Here is a 21,022-nt window from a genome sequence, read left to right as displayed (position 1 = left end):
CATACTAAAAAATATATATGTACTCGTCCGTTCAGTTAACAATTGATTTTTTAGGTTAATCGAAACCAAAAGACTTTTCAGTTTGATTTCCTTGGTTTGGTTCTTTTTTTTTTCAGTTTTTGATGAACATTTGATAGAGTTTCCTTATAAGACTTAAAGTCACACATATGTTACATATTATAACATATGGTATTATAATCGGTTTGGAAGAGACAGGACGGGTTGGAAAAATTGAGAGGACACAAGTTTAAATGGGTTTGGGATAAATAAGAGAGTAATGCAATAAGGTGCCAATAATATGGTTTTTCACAATTGCATTTGTATAAAGCTCTTGGTGACAATTTCCTCAATAACCTAACAAACTTTTTTTTTTTTTTTTTTTTTTGTGATAGGCATGGTGAACACGTTCAATGCATCCAAAATGGTATTGATCTATCTATCCAGTTCTTATAAATGTTGAATTGATTAAAATTCCTTTAAATACCTATGTAAGTAGCTTTTAGAACCATAGCAGTTATTTGTCACCTACTAATGAATTACCTGTGCTTTGATATAGTCAAATTCATGGCCACGTGGTATATTAGAGATGTTACTATTGAAATTGTTCTCAGATAGGAAAGCGATAAAATTTAGGCTCAGTTTGGGAAGAGTACAAATATAAATATGTACAGTGCAAATACAAGGTTTTGCACTGAACATATTTACAATTGCACTCTTCCCAAACTGAGCCTTATTTATTTCATCAAGATCGATGGATTCTCCTGAAAAATGGTAAATTTGGGTCCCGATCTTTCAAGTGAGGCTGCAAATGGATTGAATCAGATATACTTTAGTCCAAATAACATGGTTCAATTCCAAGTCTACTACTTGGTATTTCATGATAATAACAGTAAACAAAATAGAGTACACTTAGAATTGGAGACAAAGAGAGAACTCAAAAGATGATTCAACACATAACCTCGCCCTTTACTAAGTTCAACAATCCATCACAAGAGGACAAAGAGAGAATGAGGAGACCATCCATATTATCAGAGTAGAATAGACAAATAGAAGGTTTTGCACTCTACATATTTGTACTTGTACTCCTTCCAAATGGAGCATAATGATTTAATGAACAACCTTTTTTTTCTCATGGAGATATACAACTGTAAAGTGGGGTAGCCCAAGTCATGATTTCCTACCCACACTTAACCACATAAAATTGCAGCCACATAGGAAACATCCTCTTACATGTTATTATGCACGGGAAATGTTCCCAGGTACTGTTTTTACATGTTATTATGCACAGGAAATGTTCCCAGGTACTGTTTTGTGGGTAAGCATGCTTAGAGTCCTTAACCTGTTGGCCACTAAACCCCCACCCCACCACCCGACATTCCAATCGAGATTGGGTTTAGAAATTTTCGTGTAAGATTGAATTTTCCCTGATCTAGCCCCAGGCCCATCCCATTGCGTTGATTTACAATTTCAACTTGCTGCCTTGTCAATTATCACAATGAATTGACACTGTTGCTTCAATTCGATGTTTTGAGCCCCTATCATTTACCCAGCCGGTCAGACCAGCAACCCAGTCACAACTTTGTTCAATTCACCTATAAATTATATTAAAAAAATCGATCATTGATATATTGGCCTGACGGCTGAACCACTGACCTGTCAACTTGTTTATCTGGTTATTAGGTTTTATATAATAATATTATTTTGAAAATTTTTATTGTTATTACTAGGTAGGTTCCTGAGAGTAGACACATTATTGATCTTGAACAATGGGAGTTTTTCAGTGGCAAAAGAAAACAGAAATAAATGCAAGTTTAATATAAGGCAGTCCACCTCCATAAAGGAGATTCAGGAATTCAATACATTTGAAACTTGGCTTTGGTCTTCTCAAAGACTTGTTCTGCAATGATGGCACCGTTACCATCGGCTCTTTTTATTTCTAAATGGGCCTTCTGGTAGAATCCAGTACCCCTTAATGCATCAGCAATGAAATCATCAAATCCAATGGCAATGGCAGCTTCAGCTTTGGCACCGTAGACCAGCCTCTGCATCATTCATATGAGCAAAAATTGGGAAAACCCATGTTAGGGAACCAGCCTAAAATGTTGTGCTTTAACAGGAATAGAAAATGGAACAACACTTTGACCTTGATTCGCGAAAGGTGAATTGCTCCAAAGCACATTGGACAAGGCTCGCAAGACGCATATATCTCACAGTCGGACAGCTCAATTTTGTTGAGCTTTTTGCATGCCTAAACAGGGAGACTTTTTACACATTAGAGATCCATAAGATGAAATATTCGCAACCTTGTGCGCCTTACACATTCCAAATGTATCAGCAAATACCCATATAAAACCTTGACGCTCGTACGGTTTGCATATGGAATAGGTATAATAGCTTGTTATTGGACTCAAGGAGAAAATAGATCTAATACAAATTTGGATTCTTGACTTGAAAAATGTTAAACCCTTCATATGAACATGCAGGACTTGTCACTATTTGCCAAAACCCAACCAGATCTCAGGGTCTGTAATGAACCTACGGGCCCTGCAGCCAAAGATATATGGTGTTCATGTAAAAGGCTATTGCTTGCAGCAAGTTGTCAGACTCGCATTTCAATGCCTTTAATTTCCTCCAAAAATTATTATCTTAGTGTAAGAATAGATGGAGGGAAAACTCTACAATCAATGCCATAGCTATTAAAAAAAAAAAAAAAAAAAGCGGATAGAAATAACTTCAGAAACACCCTACGATATATCAGCTTAACTAGATTCATCTCCTACATGCCGTTACCCAATGCTGGTCCCAGCCAGTCCAAGTCTATGGAGCGGTGGACTAGAAAAAGACCTAACCTCCTGCATCTTTAATAAAGTTGCTGCTCTCAAACTCAAACCCTTATTCTCACACTTCTCAGCCAGGGATTTTACCATTGCACCGAGTAATGATAGGTAACATGTGAATATGTTGAACTCGACGCTGTTTAGAGATCCCTTAATGACAATCTATATTCTATACTAAAAATTGCAGTCAGAGATCCCCAACTTGTCCTGGACTAGTTGCTTCTGGTTTTATTGAATATGTTGAACTCGAGGCTGTTTAGAGATCCCTTGTCCACTTGCTTCAGTTTGTCATGTGGCAGAGTTCCTTTTGGCAAAAATTCAGCATATAACAAGGTAACTAGCAATATAGCAGAATCAAAGAGCCCCTTCACCTTATCTACCCATGTACAGAAACTAAACCAGTGTTTTGGCATGTATAGAGATAGATGGCTTGAATTCTGATTTTTCTACCATGTGTAAGAATTACACATTTAAGAGATGACAGATTATAAAACTTCCAAGGAAACAAGTATTCATGAAGAATTAAGGTCATTCAAAAATATGAGAAGTTTATTATCCTTCCTATCACTAACTTTCCTATTGAGTGAGATATTAAGCAAGTGCCTCTCTCGAGTGTGATTTAAGGCCACAACCAAGGCTTCTGGTCGTCTTTGATTACCCATTTGACCCAATTCACGTGTTCATACTATATTGTTAACTACTAAGAACCTACCTAGATGGTTTTTGGTAAGCAACAGTAATCAAAGATTCATTAAATTCCAATTGTACGAGATGTTATCCTACAAACAGAAACAACATGAAGGCTGAATCTGACCACTCATCTTTCATCTTACATGATCTTCCTAGTCTAGGCCCACCTCAACATAAGTTTTCCCTAGAAATTCCATCCCTTGACAAGGGAATCTGCTGTAGCTTATCTGGGAGTCCAACTGAACGAGCAATTCAGATTTCTTTCAATTTCCAGGTTCTTGTGCATGTCTAGCCAGAAACCATAAGCCCCAAGGTACCTCAGCTCCAAACTTAGCCAGTTAGTGACAAACTTGAAACATGAATATCCTCATTATGGATTCTCCCACAAACAAAACTTAAGAAGGAAAACCTTTAACATTATTTTCATCTTAACATATTACCAGCTAGCACCCAATGTGATGATAACACATGAGGTGAGAGCATTTCACTTCAAAGAGCAGAGAAGTGCAACAAAATAGTTCAGTTTGGCTAATAACTATGCCTGCATCTTTCAAAAATCATCTTGAAAGTACCACATCTGAGTCACATAACCATATGATGAAAGATAACAGTTACCTTAGGGAAGCACCGAGGAAAACTGGTTCCAAGTATCTTTCCTACAAATAATTAAGAAGGTATAAACAAGCACATTGAATGCACTCAAGACTCAGTTTGGAAAGAGTTCAAATACAAGGTTTAGAAATACTGTATATAAGGTTTTGCATGGTACATACTTGTATTTGCACTCCTCCCAAACTGAGCCTAAGTTATACTGATAGGAAGTTATGTGAAACTAACAATTTCTGTAAGGATTTATTTTGTGTAAAAAGTTATAAGAGTTTTAGTGACAATGTTTTCTAAAACCTAAAAAGAATTATAAAGCAGCGGAAGAGAGAGAGAGAGAGAGAGAGAGAGAGAGAGAGAGGCTTTCCCTCTTTTAATAAATCAAGTTTGCATCAAAATGTTATAGCAAAAAAGGGTGAACTATACTATATACAAGGATCTCTACATGGTAAATGATAAAGACCATCTGATGTAAACAGGTCTTGTCTTGCCTGTTCGACCTTAGGGCCATGACCCCATGGTCCAAAACAACACCATTAAGAAGATTCAAGGGAACTTGTTAGCCATGTACTCTGGGCCAATTGGGGTGGGAGACTCCTTGAGGGCTGAGATTTTAGGAGCTATTGAAGGGATACAAAGGGTCAAGGAAATGAATATCAAAAAGGTGATTATAGAAGGTGATTCTGAAACCGTGGTGAATTGGCTAAAAGAGGACAGTTCTATGATTTGGAAATACAGCAATGAAAAGAGTAAGTTTAAGTGGCTAACCAAGGACATGGAAATTCATTGTACATGGATAAAGACAAGTGCAAATGCATTGGCTGATGGTCTAGCTAGGCAAGGGGTAGACAGAGACACTATATTTTGGGCTGTTTTGTAATCACTGCATGGTCGGGATGTTTTTTGGGTAGCTGGGAGTTAAGACTTTTTAGCTCCCTCCCTTGTAATTCTGATTTTATATATCATTAATAAAACTTCACTGTTATTGATAAAAAAAAAAAAGATTCACGAGATCAAACACCACAGGAATCCTTAGCCCTCTCCTAAAGCCCAAGTCCCACTCAACCATTGCTTGAGTTTGAAAGAACGAATTTTGAAACAGGCTCCCCTTGAAGTTGGATAAGGCAAATAGAGTAGGAAATTTATCGTTCAAAGGGATTTATCCCTGCCAAATGTGTTCTCAAAATTTAACTTGATTACCGATGCAAACATCATACCTTACAAAATGAAAGAACTGAGGAAAAATTGCATTGATGGCTTTCCAAGGGGGAGCTCCTTTTGGCCCTAGCAGCCACTCCTGTATCCCATCCATTGTCCAATTGACCATGTATGCTGATTATCACCTTATGCTAGGGTCTCTCTTTATCCACAGGTAATCTCCAAAGCCACTTACTGAGAAGTGAGAAGTTTTTCTTTCTTTCCCTCCAACACTCAAGCCACACTACACTTTAGACTTACCACATCCCATTTAATCAGCTGATCCTTTTCTAATTCCCCTGAATCCCACAACTGATCCCTCATTATCTTTTCAATTTCCTTACCCTCTTTTTGTGGGATCCTAAGCACCAACAAATAATACACAAGAAGGTTGGACAACATGGACTTAATCAAGGTTATTCTACTCCCCAAGGATATATAGCCTCTCTTCTACACTGCTGTCTCTTAGAAAATCTAACACTTGGTTCCAAAAAGAATGGTCCTTAGAGTTAGATCCATTGGAGAATAGGGAGACACCAAGTCCCCGTCACCCACCTTCAGTTTGCAAACAACCTAATGATTTTTTGTGAAGGAGGTCTTAGTGAAAAGGTAGCAAACCTAAAGGAGCTAATAAAAGGATTTGAAAGTGTCTCTAATTTGAGAATAAATCTGGAAAAGAATTGCGTAGCAGGTATAAATTTAGAGGTAGGGGAGGTCGAGGCTATTGTGGAGTGTCTTGAGTGTTCCACCTCTGCTTGGCCTATGTCATATCTAGGGCTTCCTTTAGGGGCAAATCCTAGGGAGAGTAGATTTTGAACCCCAGTGTTAGAAAAGTTTGAGAAGATATTAGTCTCATGGAAGAGGAACTATATCTCTTTAGGAGGAAGAATTACCCTAATAAACCTTGGCTAACTTACCTACCTATTATTTGTCTGTCTTTAGGATACCAGTTAGGGAAGCTAGGAAGCTGGAGAAATTGATGAGAGACTTCTTATGGGAGCCGGGACAAGAAAGAAAGGATCATTTGGTTAATTGGGAAATTGTTTGCAGAAGTAAAGAAGAGGGGGGTTTGGGAATTGGGAGGGTAACTAGAAAGAATCAAACTCTGTTAGGGAAATGGTTGTGGAGATGGCCTTTGGAAAGAGAGAGATTGTGGCATGAGGAGGTGGGAAGCATTCATGGGAGGTCAGAGAATGGATGGGATGCTGGTGTATCGAGGCAAGCTAACCTAACAGCACCTTGGAAGGCTATTCACAACACCCTTCCTCAATTCCTCAATTTTATCAAGTATGAAGTTTGTTCTGGCAACTCTATCCTTTTTTGGGAGGATATTTGGGTAGGAGACTCACCGTTAAAGGATTTGTTCCCTTCGCTTTTTTCTATTTCTTTGTACAAAAAAGAGGTGGTCTCAAAATTTGTCTCACCTTTGGGAACACCCTTAGATCCTACTTGGGATTTTGGGTTTCGTAGAGGACTTAGGGATGCTGAAATTGAGTCTCTTTCTTTATTGCTTGGGTGTCTTAATCAGGTTTGTTTGGATCCCTCCAAGCTAGATAAGCGGGTTTGGACTCCTAGACCCAATGGAACCTTCACTTGTGCTTCTTTTTTCAAGTCCATCTCTCAACTTCCTACTCACCAACCCTTTCTGTCAAAAGAAATTTGGTGTAAGCCAGTTCCCCCAAAAAATTATGGCTTTTTGTTGGGAAGTTTTCCATGGGAAAGTAAACACTTTAGACAATCTACAAAAGAGAAGACCTTTTCCCTGTATTTTTCCTAATTGGTGTATCCTCTGTAGAGCTCACGGTGAGGATTGTTACCATCTATTAGTATCTTGTCCCTTTTCTGCAGACCTTTGGGCTTGGCTACTTTCGTTGTTTGGGGGTAGTTGGAGTCTACCAGCAGCAGTTCACATGCTCTTCAACCATTCTACCTTTTATTGGCCTCAAAAATAGGGAAAATAATGTGGAGATGTGCTCGTGCTGCCTTGACTTGGACTCTTTGGGAAGAAAGGAATCTCATAATTTTTCAAGATAAGGAAAGGAACAGCCAAAATTTGAAAGATTGTGTGTTAAATAGGGCAATACATTGGCTGAAGACCTTAGAAATCTTTCATCAATTCTCCTTTAATGACATTTGGAGAAATTGGTCAGCAGTAGCAAGGTGTTCATCTTTAAAGGCCAAATCAATTACAAGCTGGTCTCCTCCACCCGAAGGCTCAATTAAGTTGAACTTTGACGGAAGCAACATGGGTAATCCAAGATTATCCGGAGTGGGGGGTGCTTTGAGAAATGAGAAGGGAGAGATTTTGTTGCTCTACTCAGGTCCTTTGGGAATTGGGAATTCCATCAAGGCAGAACTTTTAGCTACTGTACAAGGGGTCCAATTTGCAAACCAGCTGGCGGTACAACACCTAATAATCGAGGGGAATTCCAAAGTGGTGGTGGGTTGGTTGAAAAATTCTGAAGAGGCTATGTGGCGATACAAGAATGAATTGACAAGGAATATGTTGGTCACTGTACAGAGGGTGGGGAGATCAGCAAATACCTTGTCAGATGTGTTAGCTAAGCAAGGGGTAAATAGGGAAGAATTATTTTTGGCTCAGTTGTGATTCTTGTTTTTCTTTCCTAGTTTACTTGTAAGTTTCAAGGAGGGGTTGCAGCTCGCGCCTCTCGTTGGGATGATGTATGAACTCACTCTAATTTGCTTATAAATCAATAAACCTATTATTATTCATCAAAAAAAAAAAGAGTTAGCTCCAAAGGGCCACCCAAGAGATTTCATTGGCTAGGAAGAAGCTATGCATTCTAGGATATCCACAAACTCCCTTAACTCCCTCTCCTCCAAATTAATTCTGGCTATACAACTTTTACCAAGACATATCTTGAGGTTTAAGATCTGCCCAAACAACTCCACTACAAGTTTCAAGTTCCTAATCCATTGAGTGTCTCCCACATCATAGAATAGAATGATAACATTTGCAAATTGCAAACATGTAACCACAACCCTTTCTTTCCCCATTCTCCATCCTTTGATTAAATGCAACCTATTTGTAATTAAAATCATTCTACTAAATACATCCGTAATGAGGGTGGAAGAGGGTATCCTTTCCCAAGTCCTGTATGAGCAGGAAAGAAGTCTACAACCAGCCAATTGGCGAAAGTTGAGACTGGAAACACCCTCTAACCCATTTGTGCCATCTCTCACCACAACCATAAAAATGAAGTGTTTCGAGCAGAAACACCTGATCAACCAGATCATATGGTTTTTCAATGTCTAGTTTACAGATCACACCTTTCCTTCTAGACCTTTTTAAGTCTTCCACACTCTCATTATCAATAAGGATTTGATTAGCAATTTGTCTGCCTTACACAAAAGCTCCATGATTTTGTGTACTGATATAGGACAACACTTTCCCAAGTCTCACGGAAAACACCTTGGCTACGATCTTATATAGGCTGGTTATAAAGTTGAATAGTCTAAAGCCTTTGGGTGATTAGCCCAGTCCTTTTATCAATCACTACTAAGTAGCATTTATTCCAGGATTTAAAACACCCCCTTCAAAGAATTCACCAAAGGCCTCCATTAAATCATCTTTTAAAATATCCCAACAATCTTGGTAAAATGCCATTGTAAATACATCAAGGTCATGTGCTTTTGATCAGTTCATGGAAAAGATTGCCTCCTTTACCTCTTCCAGCTCAAAATCATTCTCAAGAAAGTTCCTTAGATCCCCAATTAAGGAAAAAGACCATTCCAGTCCCTCAAGCACAAGTTCCTATGGATAGATTTAAAATGTTGCACAAAAGCCTTTTTAATCCCTTCTCTTTGATTGATCACTATGCCATCTATTTCCAAAGAAGATACATGATTCTTCCTCCATTTCATGGAAAAATCTGGTGTTCCCATCCCCTTCCTTTATCCATCTATGCCTAGATTTTTGTCTCGAAGAGATTTTCTTAAATTATACTAATTCCAATCCCATAGGACTCGAAGTTTATGCGGAAGAGTATTTTATATTCTACATTTACAATAATTGATCTATTTGATCTTATTTGAAACATTGGTTGGTTTTAAACAATGGGAGTTCTAGTATTGCCCTTTCAATTGCATCTTGAATCAATCTCTGCCAGTTCAAAGTAACAAATGCCAGATTAGAACTGACAATGTATATGTATCTCACGAATCCCTTCATTTACATATCATGAAGCTTTGCATATTCCAATGTTGAACAGTATGTGATAGTTCTAAATTTGCATGATAGGAAATTCTCTCTCCCTTGACCACTACATGTGACTATGTTGACAATAAGTATCTTTCCTCGGGGGTAGAGTTACTCTCCTAAAAAGTACTCTTTCAAACCTACCCACCTATTTCTTATCCCTCTTTCCCATCGCATCCAAAATTGCAAAGAAGCTGGAGTCCCTTTCAGAGAAATTTTCTGTGGATAGGGGTTAGGAGGAAGAAGGAAAAATCCATCTTGTTAAGTGGGATCAGGTTTGCCTCCCTATGGAGGACGGAGGCTTGGGCATAAGGAAGTCCAAGGTATTTAACTCTTCTCTTCTCAGCAAATGGCTTTGGAGCTTCAGTGTTGAGAGGAATGCCTGGTGGAGGTCCCTAATTGCATCTAAATATGGAGTGGACTGGGGTAATTGGAAATCTTTAGATCCTTTTCAGAGATGGGGGTGCTCCCTTTGGAAAGGAATTATGAAATCCTTTCCAGCTTTCTCTGATGGCCTAGCTCTCAAGATTGGTAGGGGAGATAGGTTGAACTTTTGGAAGGACTCCTGGTGTTTAGACATTCCTCTTGCTGTAGCCTTTCCTCTTCTCTTTCAATGTGCCCTTAGTCCTGAGGCCCCAGTTGCTGACTCCTACAATGTAGTCTTAATCTCCTGGTGCCCCCTCTTCCGACGAAATCTTTTTGATTGAGAGATGGACCAGCTGTTGGACCTTCTGCAACTGTTACAGAGGCAATCTATCTCGGTTAATCTGGAGGATGAGTGGAGGTGGAGATGGAATGGTGATGGTGCTTTTACTGTTAAATCCTTGGCCTCAAAACTGAGTAGAACAAATATTTCTGATTTCCCAAGTAAGCAGATGTGGAATTCTGTCAGCCCATCTAAGCATAATTTTCTGGTTTGGATGATGACACTAAATAAGTGCTTGTTAAGAGCTAACTTGGTTAGGAGAGGGGTTCAGATTTCAGATCTTAACTGTGGCCTATGTGGCTCTTGCAAGAGACGGTTAATCACCTTGGCATCCATTGTTCGATCTTTGCAAGAGTTTGGGAGCACTTTCTCAAGGTGGCTGGGGTTTGCTGGGTTATGCCTGGCTCTGTTAAGGACCTTTTATACTGCTGGAAATCACCTGGTCTGAAGAAAAAGGGTAATCTGATCTGGAGAACCATTCCTGTGGCTGTTTTAGTGACTTTATGGACTGAAAGAAACAACAGGATTTTCTGCAACAAAGTGAGAAATCCGGAGGAGTTAATTCAGGCTGCAGTGTCTAAACTTGCTTCTTAGATGTCTGTTACCCCTAAGTTTAAATCTCAGAATCTGTTCCAGACTTCCAGTTGCTTTGTACTCGGTCTATTTGGAGTTTGTAATGTCTTCTTCCTGTGTGTGGGGCTCCAGGAATTTGTAACATTTTCATCTTTCATCAATAAATTTTTTTACCTTGCCTTCAAAAAAAATATCTTACCCATGACCACATTTGAGAGGCTACAAGAGCCCTAGAATGTTCCTTGCAAATTCTCAATGCAATAAATACACAACTCTTGATGGTAGAGTTATTCACCATAATCTTACTATTTGTGCCTGCAAAACAGTTACTAACCTTATTGTTTAGCTCCCAAAAACTCCAAAAGATAGAACAGCCTTAAAGCATAATTAGGCTTTTCATGTCCATATTTGAATCTACTTGGAAGTTGGAAGTTGGAACTTTCTAACACCTACCTTCTCCTAGAATCAGCCATTTTCTTGGATCTATAATAACTACTTTCCTAGAAATATCATGTTCATTAAACTGCATACAAATAACCTCATTACAGTCAAAACGCCTACAAGTTCATCAGAAAGGAATCACATTTCATATCAAAATGGAAGATATAAATAAATGCATTCATTTATCAAAAAGCTTAAAATGTCCATATAAATAAATTTGTCATAAAATCACATCCTTACATGAAAATGAACTAATTTAAGTGCAATGTTGAACTAATTAAACTCATTCTTAATATTATCACAAACAAAACAAAATGGCCCCCTCACTATGTTAGGACTTTCAATTCCCCAAATAGGCATCTAGATTCTAGAGAAAAAATTGAATGTAGGCTAGGGGAAAAATGGATAATATCATAGGAACCACCCAGGAAAGCTAACTTTGCACCAAAATGGCAATGTCTTCATCAAAACTTTCTACGTGGTCATTATTCGATGAGTGTGCACTCAATTGAAAACAGGTTTATAGCCAAAAGGAAACTCCTATAAGATTTAAAAAAAAGGTCAATACACCCCATAGGGTACAAATGAAACTCTTAAGAAAACCAATATGGCAGTAAAATCTAGATGCTAATTAAAGCAGTCAGCACTTTGAACACAAAACTTTTCTCCCATGCTCAAGAAATTTATCTGGATTTTCCAAATAATTAAAATAATGCTAAAAGCAGTTCCCCTTGTTCCAGACCTAGGAGAATACAAAGTATAATGATCTTCAACGCATTTACAAATGGTGAAATATTTAACCAGCACATTGGGGAGGGAACAGGAAAAACAACAAGTGTATTTTAGCAGCAGAACCACAATATTTTAATATAAAAAATTATGGAAAGGAAGGTTTCAAGGCCCTAGCCACTGACCTGTAGTTATATTAGGCATGCAGTATTCCCCCTCAACCCTATTGACTGTGTGAGGGGGAAGCACACAATAGATAGATCCTTTGTATGATTCCCATACCAACATATAGTTAATCAAATAGTTGTACCACCCTTTATTTAGATTTTATTTTGGGAATTGAAAAGATTTTTCCACCTGCCCAAATAATGTATTCAATCAGAAACTAAATTATATAATCAGGTCTGCTGACTCTGTTCTGATGTAGGAGATATTGAAGGTGGAATCCATCAAATTGGACATGCTCACTTCTTGTGAACCAGGAGATATTTGGAATGCAGTCTCCCTCTCCCTTTTCTGCCTTTAATGGAACCTGGGACAGTGTTCACACAAATTGAATAAATCCCCACCTAAGTCTCTTCTACCAACATTCAGCTTATCAAATAATTGTAACCATTGACTATATGAAGCTTATTTTGGGAACGGAACGCTTATAGCATCTACCAAAATAATGCAACTTCGACTGCAGTCTGGGTAATCGGATCACTTCTGATAATAGATCTCCAATGCAGAACCCATTTGCTGGGAAGTGCTCACTTCTTGTAAGACAGGTCTTACTGCAAAGCTCTTGGTATAACTTCATCATTGAGTAAAATGGAATAATAACATTTACCACAAACCTAAATAAATCACATAGCTAATGCTTTTTCCTTGGTTTTTGGCCTAACCTCTCTTACAGCAGTTACTTCAGCATGGGCAGTAGGGTCTGTGTGTTTCAAAACCATGTTGTGACAACTCACAACTACTTCATCATTACGAACAACAACTGCACCAAAAGGGCCTCCATCACCACACTCTACCCCCTTGTATGCTTCCTCAATTGCTCTTGACAAAAATTTGTGATCACGATCCTGTACAGCTGGTTGACCAAAACAAGAAAGAAAAGTATGATACTTACCGATATGTAACAACATATGTCCAGTTTAACTAGCTTTAACCATTTACAAGTAGAAATTTTAGATACCAAAAGGTAAACCATAAGCATGATTACTCCATATCTATATACCATTAAATTACTTTTTGTATAGATGGGCTTGGTGAAGGCACAGCTTCTTGCTGTGCAGGATTGGGGATGCAAGTCTTTTTTATTTTAATACAATACCTTGCTGTGCAGGATTGGGCTTGGTTCATCAAATACTGCTGGTAGAAAAATAATTTAATGGCATAATTATAGTCATCCAATTTTTAAGATAAAAGAAACAAAGGCTAGTAATCCAACAGAATAATAAAGGATCCATAGAATGGATGGATCATTTGATTGTTGGTTTTGGCATAGAAAATTTTTGGAGAGACCACACCATGGTCTATCACTAGGGTCATTAGACTTTTACAACAAGTAGTATGCAAGTATCCCTCCAAAATATAAAAAGAAGAAAAAAAGAAAGGGATTGACTTTAAAGTTGTAATATTTGTTAATCTTGTGTATCAATACCGATCATTTCCTTTTCCGATGAAATAAAACAAAATTTGAATACAATGTGATAGAAGGTGATAAAAAGGTTCCACCATTACCTTCTTGATGACCAGAAAATGCAGAAGCTACAGAAATGGTTCCATCCCTGGCTTCCACCACTGGGGAAAATAAAACAAGAAAACAGAAGGGATAACACAAATAAGTCAACAATTCCCATTTCTATAAGCTTAAAACAAATTGGCATAATCAGCTAATTTAAAATTACAATGACATTGAATTGCCACTGTAATCACACCAGTAAACTGGAAAAAAAAAAGTAACAAAAACAATAAAGGGAACATTGCTTAGTGCAACGGTAAAATCTTGAGCTCACAATAATGATAACATGGCTTCAGGTTTGAGAACAGACACTTTGTGCCAAAAAAAGAATGACAAAGATTAGGTCCACATCCGGTCTTACCCCTCCCATCCCAAGGCACTGGACGGCCAGGACCATCATTAGGCAATGGCCCTTTCTTAATTGGCAACAAGAAAGCATTTTATCAAGGATAGAAACAATATGTACAATAATCTTCTTAGCAAAATCATTTGACCCTTTCCCCAGTCAAGCACCCCTTACACCAATACAAAAATATATTCAATCATCCAACTACTACTCTGTGGCAGCAGGATAAATGTGCGAAAATTCTCTATTATCAGTGTTGAGACTTGGGTGAGACCTGATAATTGAACCATCAGAACTGGGAATGTAGTGACCATTCTGGTTTTTACTTTTTAGATCCCTAGTTTTCAAATTTTTGAAAAACTGGGAGACCCACCATTGACTTGGACAAATTGTTGAATGAAAGTTGTTTGGGCTTTGGCAAGTGAAACAGTTTTGAATGACCTGACAAGGTCATTGCTTTATCATAATTTCAAAAATGACAAAAAGAGGAACTTGAAATTGGAACCTTACACTTAGGATATTATAATTATGCTACAAGACTATATATATTGAAAAGCCGTGCTTTACAAGACTTGAACCTCAGTCACTTGTATGAAAACCAGAAACAGACACAACTTATATATGTAATTTTTTTAACAACAGAAAAATCTTTTATTAATTAGAAATAAGAGTTGCAATAATATGAGTAGCCTTGGCTACCCCATGATCTCAAGACAATAAGACACTATTTCTAACAGTTACAAATGAGCCCAAAAACAATTCCCTCTATTGACCCCTTGCTTAGCAAAATGATCGGCTAAGGGGAAACCAACAATTTCAAAAAGGAAGCACAAGTGAAGATTCCGAAGGAATTACCCATCCATAAACAGCTATCTACTCTGCTGCTATTATCTAAGAAAACACTGTCCAACAAAAGAAGCAATTGTGACACAAGATCCACCTCTGAATCCCTCACATTCCTATGGAAACCCAAATTCCATCCAACTCCAGACTGAGAAGGGGAATGAACTAAAAACTCAGATATAGGTCTGCCTTTGAAAGATGAAATAGCAAACAAGGAAGGACAAGACTCCATTAAAGGAGTTTCCCCTAACCATAGGTTCTCCCAAAATCTGATTTTGTTTCCTGAATTGATATCATACCTGGTGTGATATCAAAAAAATTGTGAATAGCCCTTATTGATCAAAAAAAAAAAAAATTGTGAATAGCCTTCTAAGGAGATACTGGAGGCACTGTTAGAAATTCCAGCACCCAACCATTCTCTGAAAGCCCATGAATGCTCACAACCACTCTATGCCAAAGTTTGTCTGTCTCCCTTGAAACCTCCAAAGCCATTTCCCCAAAAGAGCCCAGTTCTTTTCTTTTTAATCTTCCCAGCCCAAAACCACCATACTCTTTACTTCTATACACCACCTCCCATCTGATTAAGTGATCTTTCTTATCCTCCCCAAGTTCCCAAACAAAGTCCCTCATTATTTTCTCAAATTTTTTCACTATGACCCGAGGCATGCAGAAGACTGAAAGATAGTAAATCGGAAGACTAGTCAAAGATTAGCCAATATGTAAATTGGAAGATTAGCCAATGTGTATTTAATAAGAGTTATCCTACCTCCCAAGAAGATGTAGTTTCTCTTCCATCCCGATGATTTCCTTTCAAATTTCTCCACCATCAAGTCCCAAAAAGATGATGCTCTAGGATTCACTCCCAAAGGAAGCCCCAAATATTTCAATGGCCACCCGTTGAATTATACCCTAACTCTCTAGCCCAAATTTCAGTCTTAGATTGACTAATATTGACACCAACAACCAAACTCTTGCTAAGGTTTACCTTTAAATTTGTCATTCTCTCAAAAAGATTCACCAACAATCTCAAATTCCTTGCATTACTCTCCCCCATTTTCACAAAAAATTGTGATGCTGTCTGCAAATTGTAGATGAGTCACCCCAACCCTATCTCTTCCTATCCTCCATCTTTATTAGCCCTCCTTCATCCGCCTCAAGATCAATCTACTAAACACCTCTGCAATAAGAGTAAAAAAAGGGGAAAGTGGGCCCTCTTGCCTCATTCCCCTTAGGGCACTAAAGAAAACCTCCACTCTTCCATTCACCAACACCGAAAAGTGGCACGTCTCCAAGCACCCTCTTATCCATTTACACCATCTTGCACCAAAATCTCATGTATCCATAATTTCAAGCAAGAACTCCCAATCCACATAATCATAGGCCTTCTCTAAGTCCAATTTACACACAATTCCTTTCCTGCCTGACTTTTTAAAGTCCTCAACGCATTCATTGGCAATAAGAATTTGATCACTAATTTACCTCTCCTGAATGAAAGCCCCATGGAAATGAGAAATGATTGTAGGAAGATCCTTTTTCAACCATAGAGATAGCACTTTAGCCAATATTTTGTAGGGGTTTGTTACCAAACTGATTGGCCCAAAATCCTTAGGATGACTAGTGCCTAGTTTCTTAGGGATCAAAGCAATAAATGTGGCATTAACACCTTGGTTAATAATCCCTCAATAATAGAACTCCTCAAACATTTCCATAAGATCCTCCTTAATCCATTCCTAAGCATCTTGGTAGAAAGCCATGGTGAAGCCATCCGGGCCAGGAGCTTTTGATAGATCCATTCCTTTCCCCTTCCCTCAAAGTGCCTTGCTCTTCCTTACTATCCAAATCATCAATTTGACTTATCAAATTGGGTTTCCTTTCTTCAATTCTCTTAAATACATGTAAGTTCCATTCTTTAATTTTCAACTTCAACTTCTGTAGTTTCCTATGGAATTTTACACCCTCCCAATTTCCCTTAGGCACCTCCTCCCTCCACCAATCCTTCAAATTTTGCACAAATTATGGGGATGTAAGCCACATATTCTCAAAGCCTAGTAGCCTTTCTGGGTTTGCAAATGGTCCAAGACTGACAATATTGCTATTTACCTCTCTTTTGCCCTTGATTTAGCAAGCGGATCTAGGATTCTATCCGAATTCTAAAATGGCATCTTAATCAGGTGAAATATCTTATATCTCTAACAAAGGATCATAAGGTCCAAGGTACCCCTTTTCTCCCTATCATCACTTGTGAATCATCCTCCAAAATTAGAAAGAAAAAGAAAATCAAATAAATAAGTACTAAGAACTTGATCCAAATCTTAAAATTCCACCACCCAATGAGACAGAATACGAAGTGCAACTTGCATTTGCATTGTGCACCTAACCATGTATAAATACCAATAATTGTGTGCCTGCTACTAAAGGCATAAAATGTGTACTAGGGTGCCAGTTCAGCACCAAGTCACAATGTATTCCTAATGTATAATCAAATATCATGTTGATGATCTCAGTAAGTTCCAACCATCAAGTGCAGCTAATGCAATGTTTTAAAAGCACAAGGCACAAAAAAGGCGCAGGGGCCAAGTTGCGTCCGAGGCGTAAGGCACAAGGCGAGGAGTGCGCAAGGCGCCAAAATACAAAAACAAAATGCTAAAAAATAAAAAGTGCCAAAAAATCAAAAAAAATATTAAACACAATATTAATAAAAAATATAAACTTAAATTTTAAAATAAATGTTTCAAAAAACCCATTATCTAAAATTAAAATACATAAACATAGCATGTAAAGCATATTCAAATGAGAATTTAAAAATAAAACCAAACATATAAAACATTTTCAAGCATGTAAAACCCACAATCTCTTTTTTTTCCTCAATTGCATTACTTCAAGTAGCTAATGTGATGTAAAACATATTACATTCCTGATTCTATGAGCCGCCTTTGTGCCATGTCCCTCGAGACAAGCCCAAATAAGCCTGTGTTAGGGTCTCAAATTCTTAATTCTCATATAAAAATTAATAATTTTATAATTTTAATTGCTTTTTAAGAAAATATTTTATTAGGATGAATGAATGAACAACATTAGAAAATAGGGGGTGGCCTCGAGGGACATTTATAAAATTAAGAATTATAAAATATCATCTTAAAAAGCAATTAAAATTATAAAATTATTATTCTTATATGAGAATTAAGAATTTGAGACCTTAACATGGACTTGTTTGGGCTTGCCTCAAGGGGCGTGGCATGGGGGTCTGACGGTGCAGCCCCTGACCAGCCACTAGGTTCAAAAAAAAAGCATTAAATTTTCAAAAGGCGCAAGGCGCCTGCGCATCAGGCACACCAGGCGTGCGCCTTTTGAAAGGGCCGCACCTAGGACCTAGGCGAGGCGCATACCCTAAAATGTGCCTCACCTATGCGCCTAGGCATGCCTTTTAAATCACTGAGTTAATCAGGGCTATATTTTCAAAACTTTGGGAAGCCATGCTCCTGTCACGAGCAGCTCCCTCCTGGCTGTCCCTAGACCCATCAATATTTGTCTATACTGTTACCTCTTCACAGTTTTCACCCAACCTTGGGCCTACAAATAGACTTTACAAGGTACAAATTTCTCTCCCAAGGGCCACACTTGGACGTTTGGCTCTGTCCATCCAGTGATGATGTGACATTAAGGTTGTGTTTGGTAAGAGTGTGCAAACACTGAACCGAAAAGAATTTGCTCTTAGGTTCAATTTTGCAGGCATTTGGTAAAAACATTTTTGTATACTGAAAATGACAATAAATTTGTATTTCCTGACATGTTTGTATATAAAAAAGGAAGTAAACTTTTGCATTTAAAGTTGGTCGATGTAAAAAAAACGGGTAAATTCCAGTCTTGAAATCCATGTTTGTATTCGTCACAACCAAATACATTTGGTAAGAATAGAAAATTTTTGAACGCAAAACCAAACCAAGTTTGCATTTTACTGAAGAAAACATGTTTGCATTTGCACTCTTACCAAGCGCAGTCTAAACTCGTTAATCTAAACATTCTGGGTGCACCTTCCTACCATTGTATCCCTTATAAAGCAGCCCCTACAGGTTCTCCCGTAAAAGAATCCGCTCTCTTGCCCAAATGCCTTTTTGTTCCCCACTCAGAACCAAATGAGAAAGTAAATACACAGAAAGGTACATAGATATCCAAGGAATATGAAGATCCATCATATAAACACCAATTACGCAACCCTAGGAATATATTTAAGAATGAGAGAACAAAACTGAATGGAAAAGGAGATTAACGAAAAATTAAACAAACAAACAAACACACACATAAAAAGCAAAAAATGAATATGACTAAAATAATAAAATACAAATACATTTTTCTACAAAAATTACATTACATCTAAAAAGAGCATAACAATCCATTTAACCAACGGGGAGATAGGAGTGAGAGAAAGAGATTTTTTTTTTTTTTTGATAAAGCCCGAGGGCCAATTCATTCAAAGAAACTATCAGTTACATCTGAAATACAAATATCTTTCAAGAACTCTGGAACTCAAGACCACGTTGTGGGTGAAGAGCAAGAGAATAAGGACGCCATAAAATGTCCTAAAATTATAACCTTGCGAATACCCATAAGACAGGTATGGCCTATAGTTGCAACTTCTAACAAGAGTTTAGTTATACTTTCAGAAATACCCAGCAGAAAAAAAAAAAAAAAAAAAAGCACCAAAGCAATTAATATCGATTTAAAGCTTACCCCTGTTGAGAACTACACATCGACAAAAAGCATCATGAAACCAGTAAAATACCCAGGCAGAAGAAAAAGAAAGATGCAAAAAGAGAGACGGAAAATCAGATCGAATAAACGAATCAAGAACTAGAACGAAAATGATAAAGGAAAAGAAAAGATTCGAAGAGGGAATTTACCGTTAGCCTCTTCCATGCTGGCAACAGAAATCGGATTGAGTCAAGTAAAAGCCGACTACGAGTATTTGGAAATGACTCGTAAACGAAGAGATAAAATGGAAGGGGAAAGGTGAGAGAAGAAGAAGAAGGAGAGAGAGAGAGAGCAAATCAGGACTCCTATCTCTTCAGGATTCGTATTTCTTCCGTTTTGGTTTGTTCAGACTCCGTCTCTCCCTTCCCAGTTCCCACTTTCTTCTTTAACTTCACAATGAAAAAACGGTAATTTGGTCGAATCCGACCACGACCCAACACAACAGTTAGGCGAAAAGACAAGTACCCAACTCAGCCTTGGAGGGTGAGTAGTTGTACTCTTTTTTTTTATTTTTGGAATTTTTAATCTTCCAGAATCTTCTGACGAAGATACATACGTATTCACCGGCTCCACCAACTCATAAAAATTTCTGAGGTGGACTCAATGAAAACTTATCTTTTTTTTTTTTTGTTTCGAATAAAAGAAAGATTTGAAAGACACGTGTCAAGAAATAGAAGGATATAATCAAGCAAAAGCGCAATGCGGTGTGACAGGAAAGGAAACGATGGATAATTTCTTCACATTCACTCATTAACCTACACGCTTCGGCTCATCATTTACCAAAAGAGAATACATTCAGGGATAAGTAGACTGCGCCCCAAACAAACATCTCAGTTTGTTACTGAATGAACAACTGAACTGAAAAAGAAAAAGTTTATCAGAAAATTATTTTCACCTGTTGCACTTTCTAGCTTCCGCAACTTGAAAGAGCGTATGTTTTGATTAACGCCCTCGTATGCTTCCCCGTGGCTGAACTTCATCTTGGGGGAAGGTATACCAAATACATACAGAATTTGCATAGTCCTCTATCATCATTTTATTTTGGGTAAATTATATATAGATACCTATACTTTGGGGATATTGATATATAGGTAATTTAAAATTTGAATTGCAATACTTGAATATACTTTGGGTTCACCCGTTAATATTTTATTAGTTAAATATTACATAATATTAAAAATGCCCTTTTTTATATTTTTTAAATCATTATCAGAGATCAGAAAATTTGAATATGTTATTTACTATCCATGTGAGAACGTCATTGTAGGGAGACTTTTGATTATTTAGGATGATATTAAAAATACATGAAAAAGGATATTTAACATTATATAATGTTTAACTGACGGAACATTAATAA

General features: G+C 37.6%; 1 protein-coding gene across 2 annotated transcripts; it reads right to left on the bottom strand.

Moving 5' to 3' along the window:
• Nucleotides 1-1,681: 1,681 nt before the first annotated feature.
• LOC148860953 (Cytidine/deoxycytidylate deaminase family protein) lies at nucleotides 1,682-20,198 on the bottom strand. 2 transcript variants are annotated; one of them, XM_088986585.1, is made up of 6 exons: nucleotides 19,815-20,143; nucleotides 13,727-13,786; nucleotides 12,883-13,073; nucleotides 4,143-4,183; nucleotides 2,144-2,248; nucleotides 1,682-2,042 (listed from the first exon to the last, which is right to left on the bottom strand). In XM_088986585.1, the coding sequence occupies exons 1-6, from the start codon at nucleotides 19,828-19,830 to the stop codon at nucleotides 1,970-1,972; spliced, it is 486 nt and encodes a 161-aa protein (XP_088842711.1). In that variant the 5' UTR covers nucleotides 19,831-20,143; the 3' UTR covers nucleotides 1,682-1,969. The 2 variants fall into 2 exon arrangements, with proteins under 2 accessions (XP_088842711.1, XP_088842710.1); XM_088986584.1 differs by lacking the exon at nucleotides 4,143-4,183 and having other exon boundaries at nucleotides 19,815-20,198.
• Between the last annotated feature and the right edge of the window lie 824 nt (nucleotides 20,199-21,022).

The sequence above is a fragment of the Nelumbo lutea genome, chromosome 4 (genome assembly GCF_056320005.1).
Source record: "Nelumbo lutea isolate HS-2025 chromosome 4, American lotus-T2T, whole genome shotgun sequence".
In the NCBI taxonomy this organism is placed as follows: Eukaryota; Viridiplantae; Streptophyta; class Magnoliopsida; order Proteales; family Nelumbonaceae; genus Nelumbo; species Nelumbo lutea.
Note: the sequence above shows the minus strand (reverse complement) of the source record. Positions and strands in the feature narration are given on the sequence as shown.

Excerpts from the sequence above, each read along its gene's own strand:
- LOC148860953 (XM_088986584.1), bottom strand. Across the intron at positions 2,249-12,882 it reads AAGTAACTGCTGTAAGAGAG|GCATGCAAAAAGCTCAACAA; the intron begins GTTAGGCCAAAA and ends CTCCCTGTTTAG. Across the intron at positions 2,043-2,143 it reads TTCACCTTTCGCGAATCAAG|AGGCTGGTCTACGGTGCCAA; the intron begins GTCAAAGTGTTG and ends TGAATGATGCAG.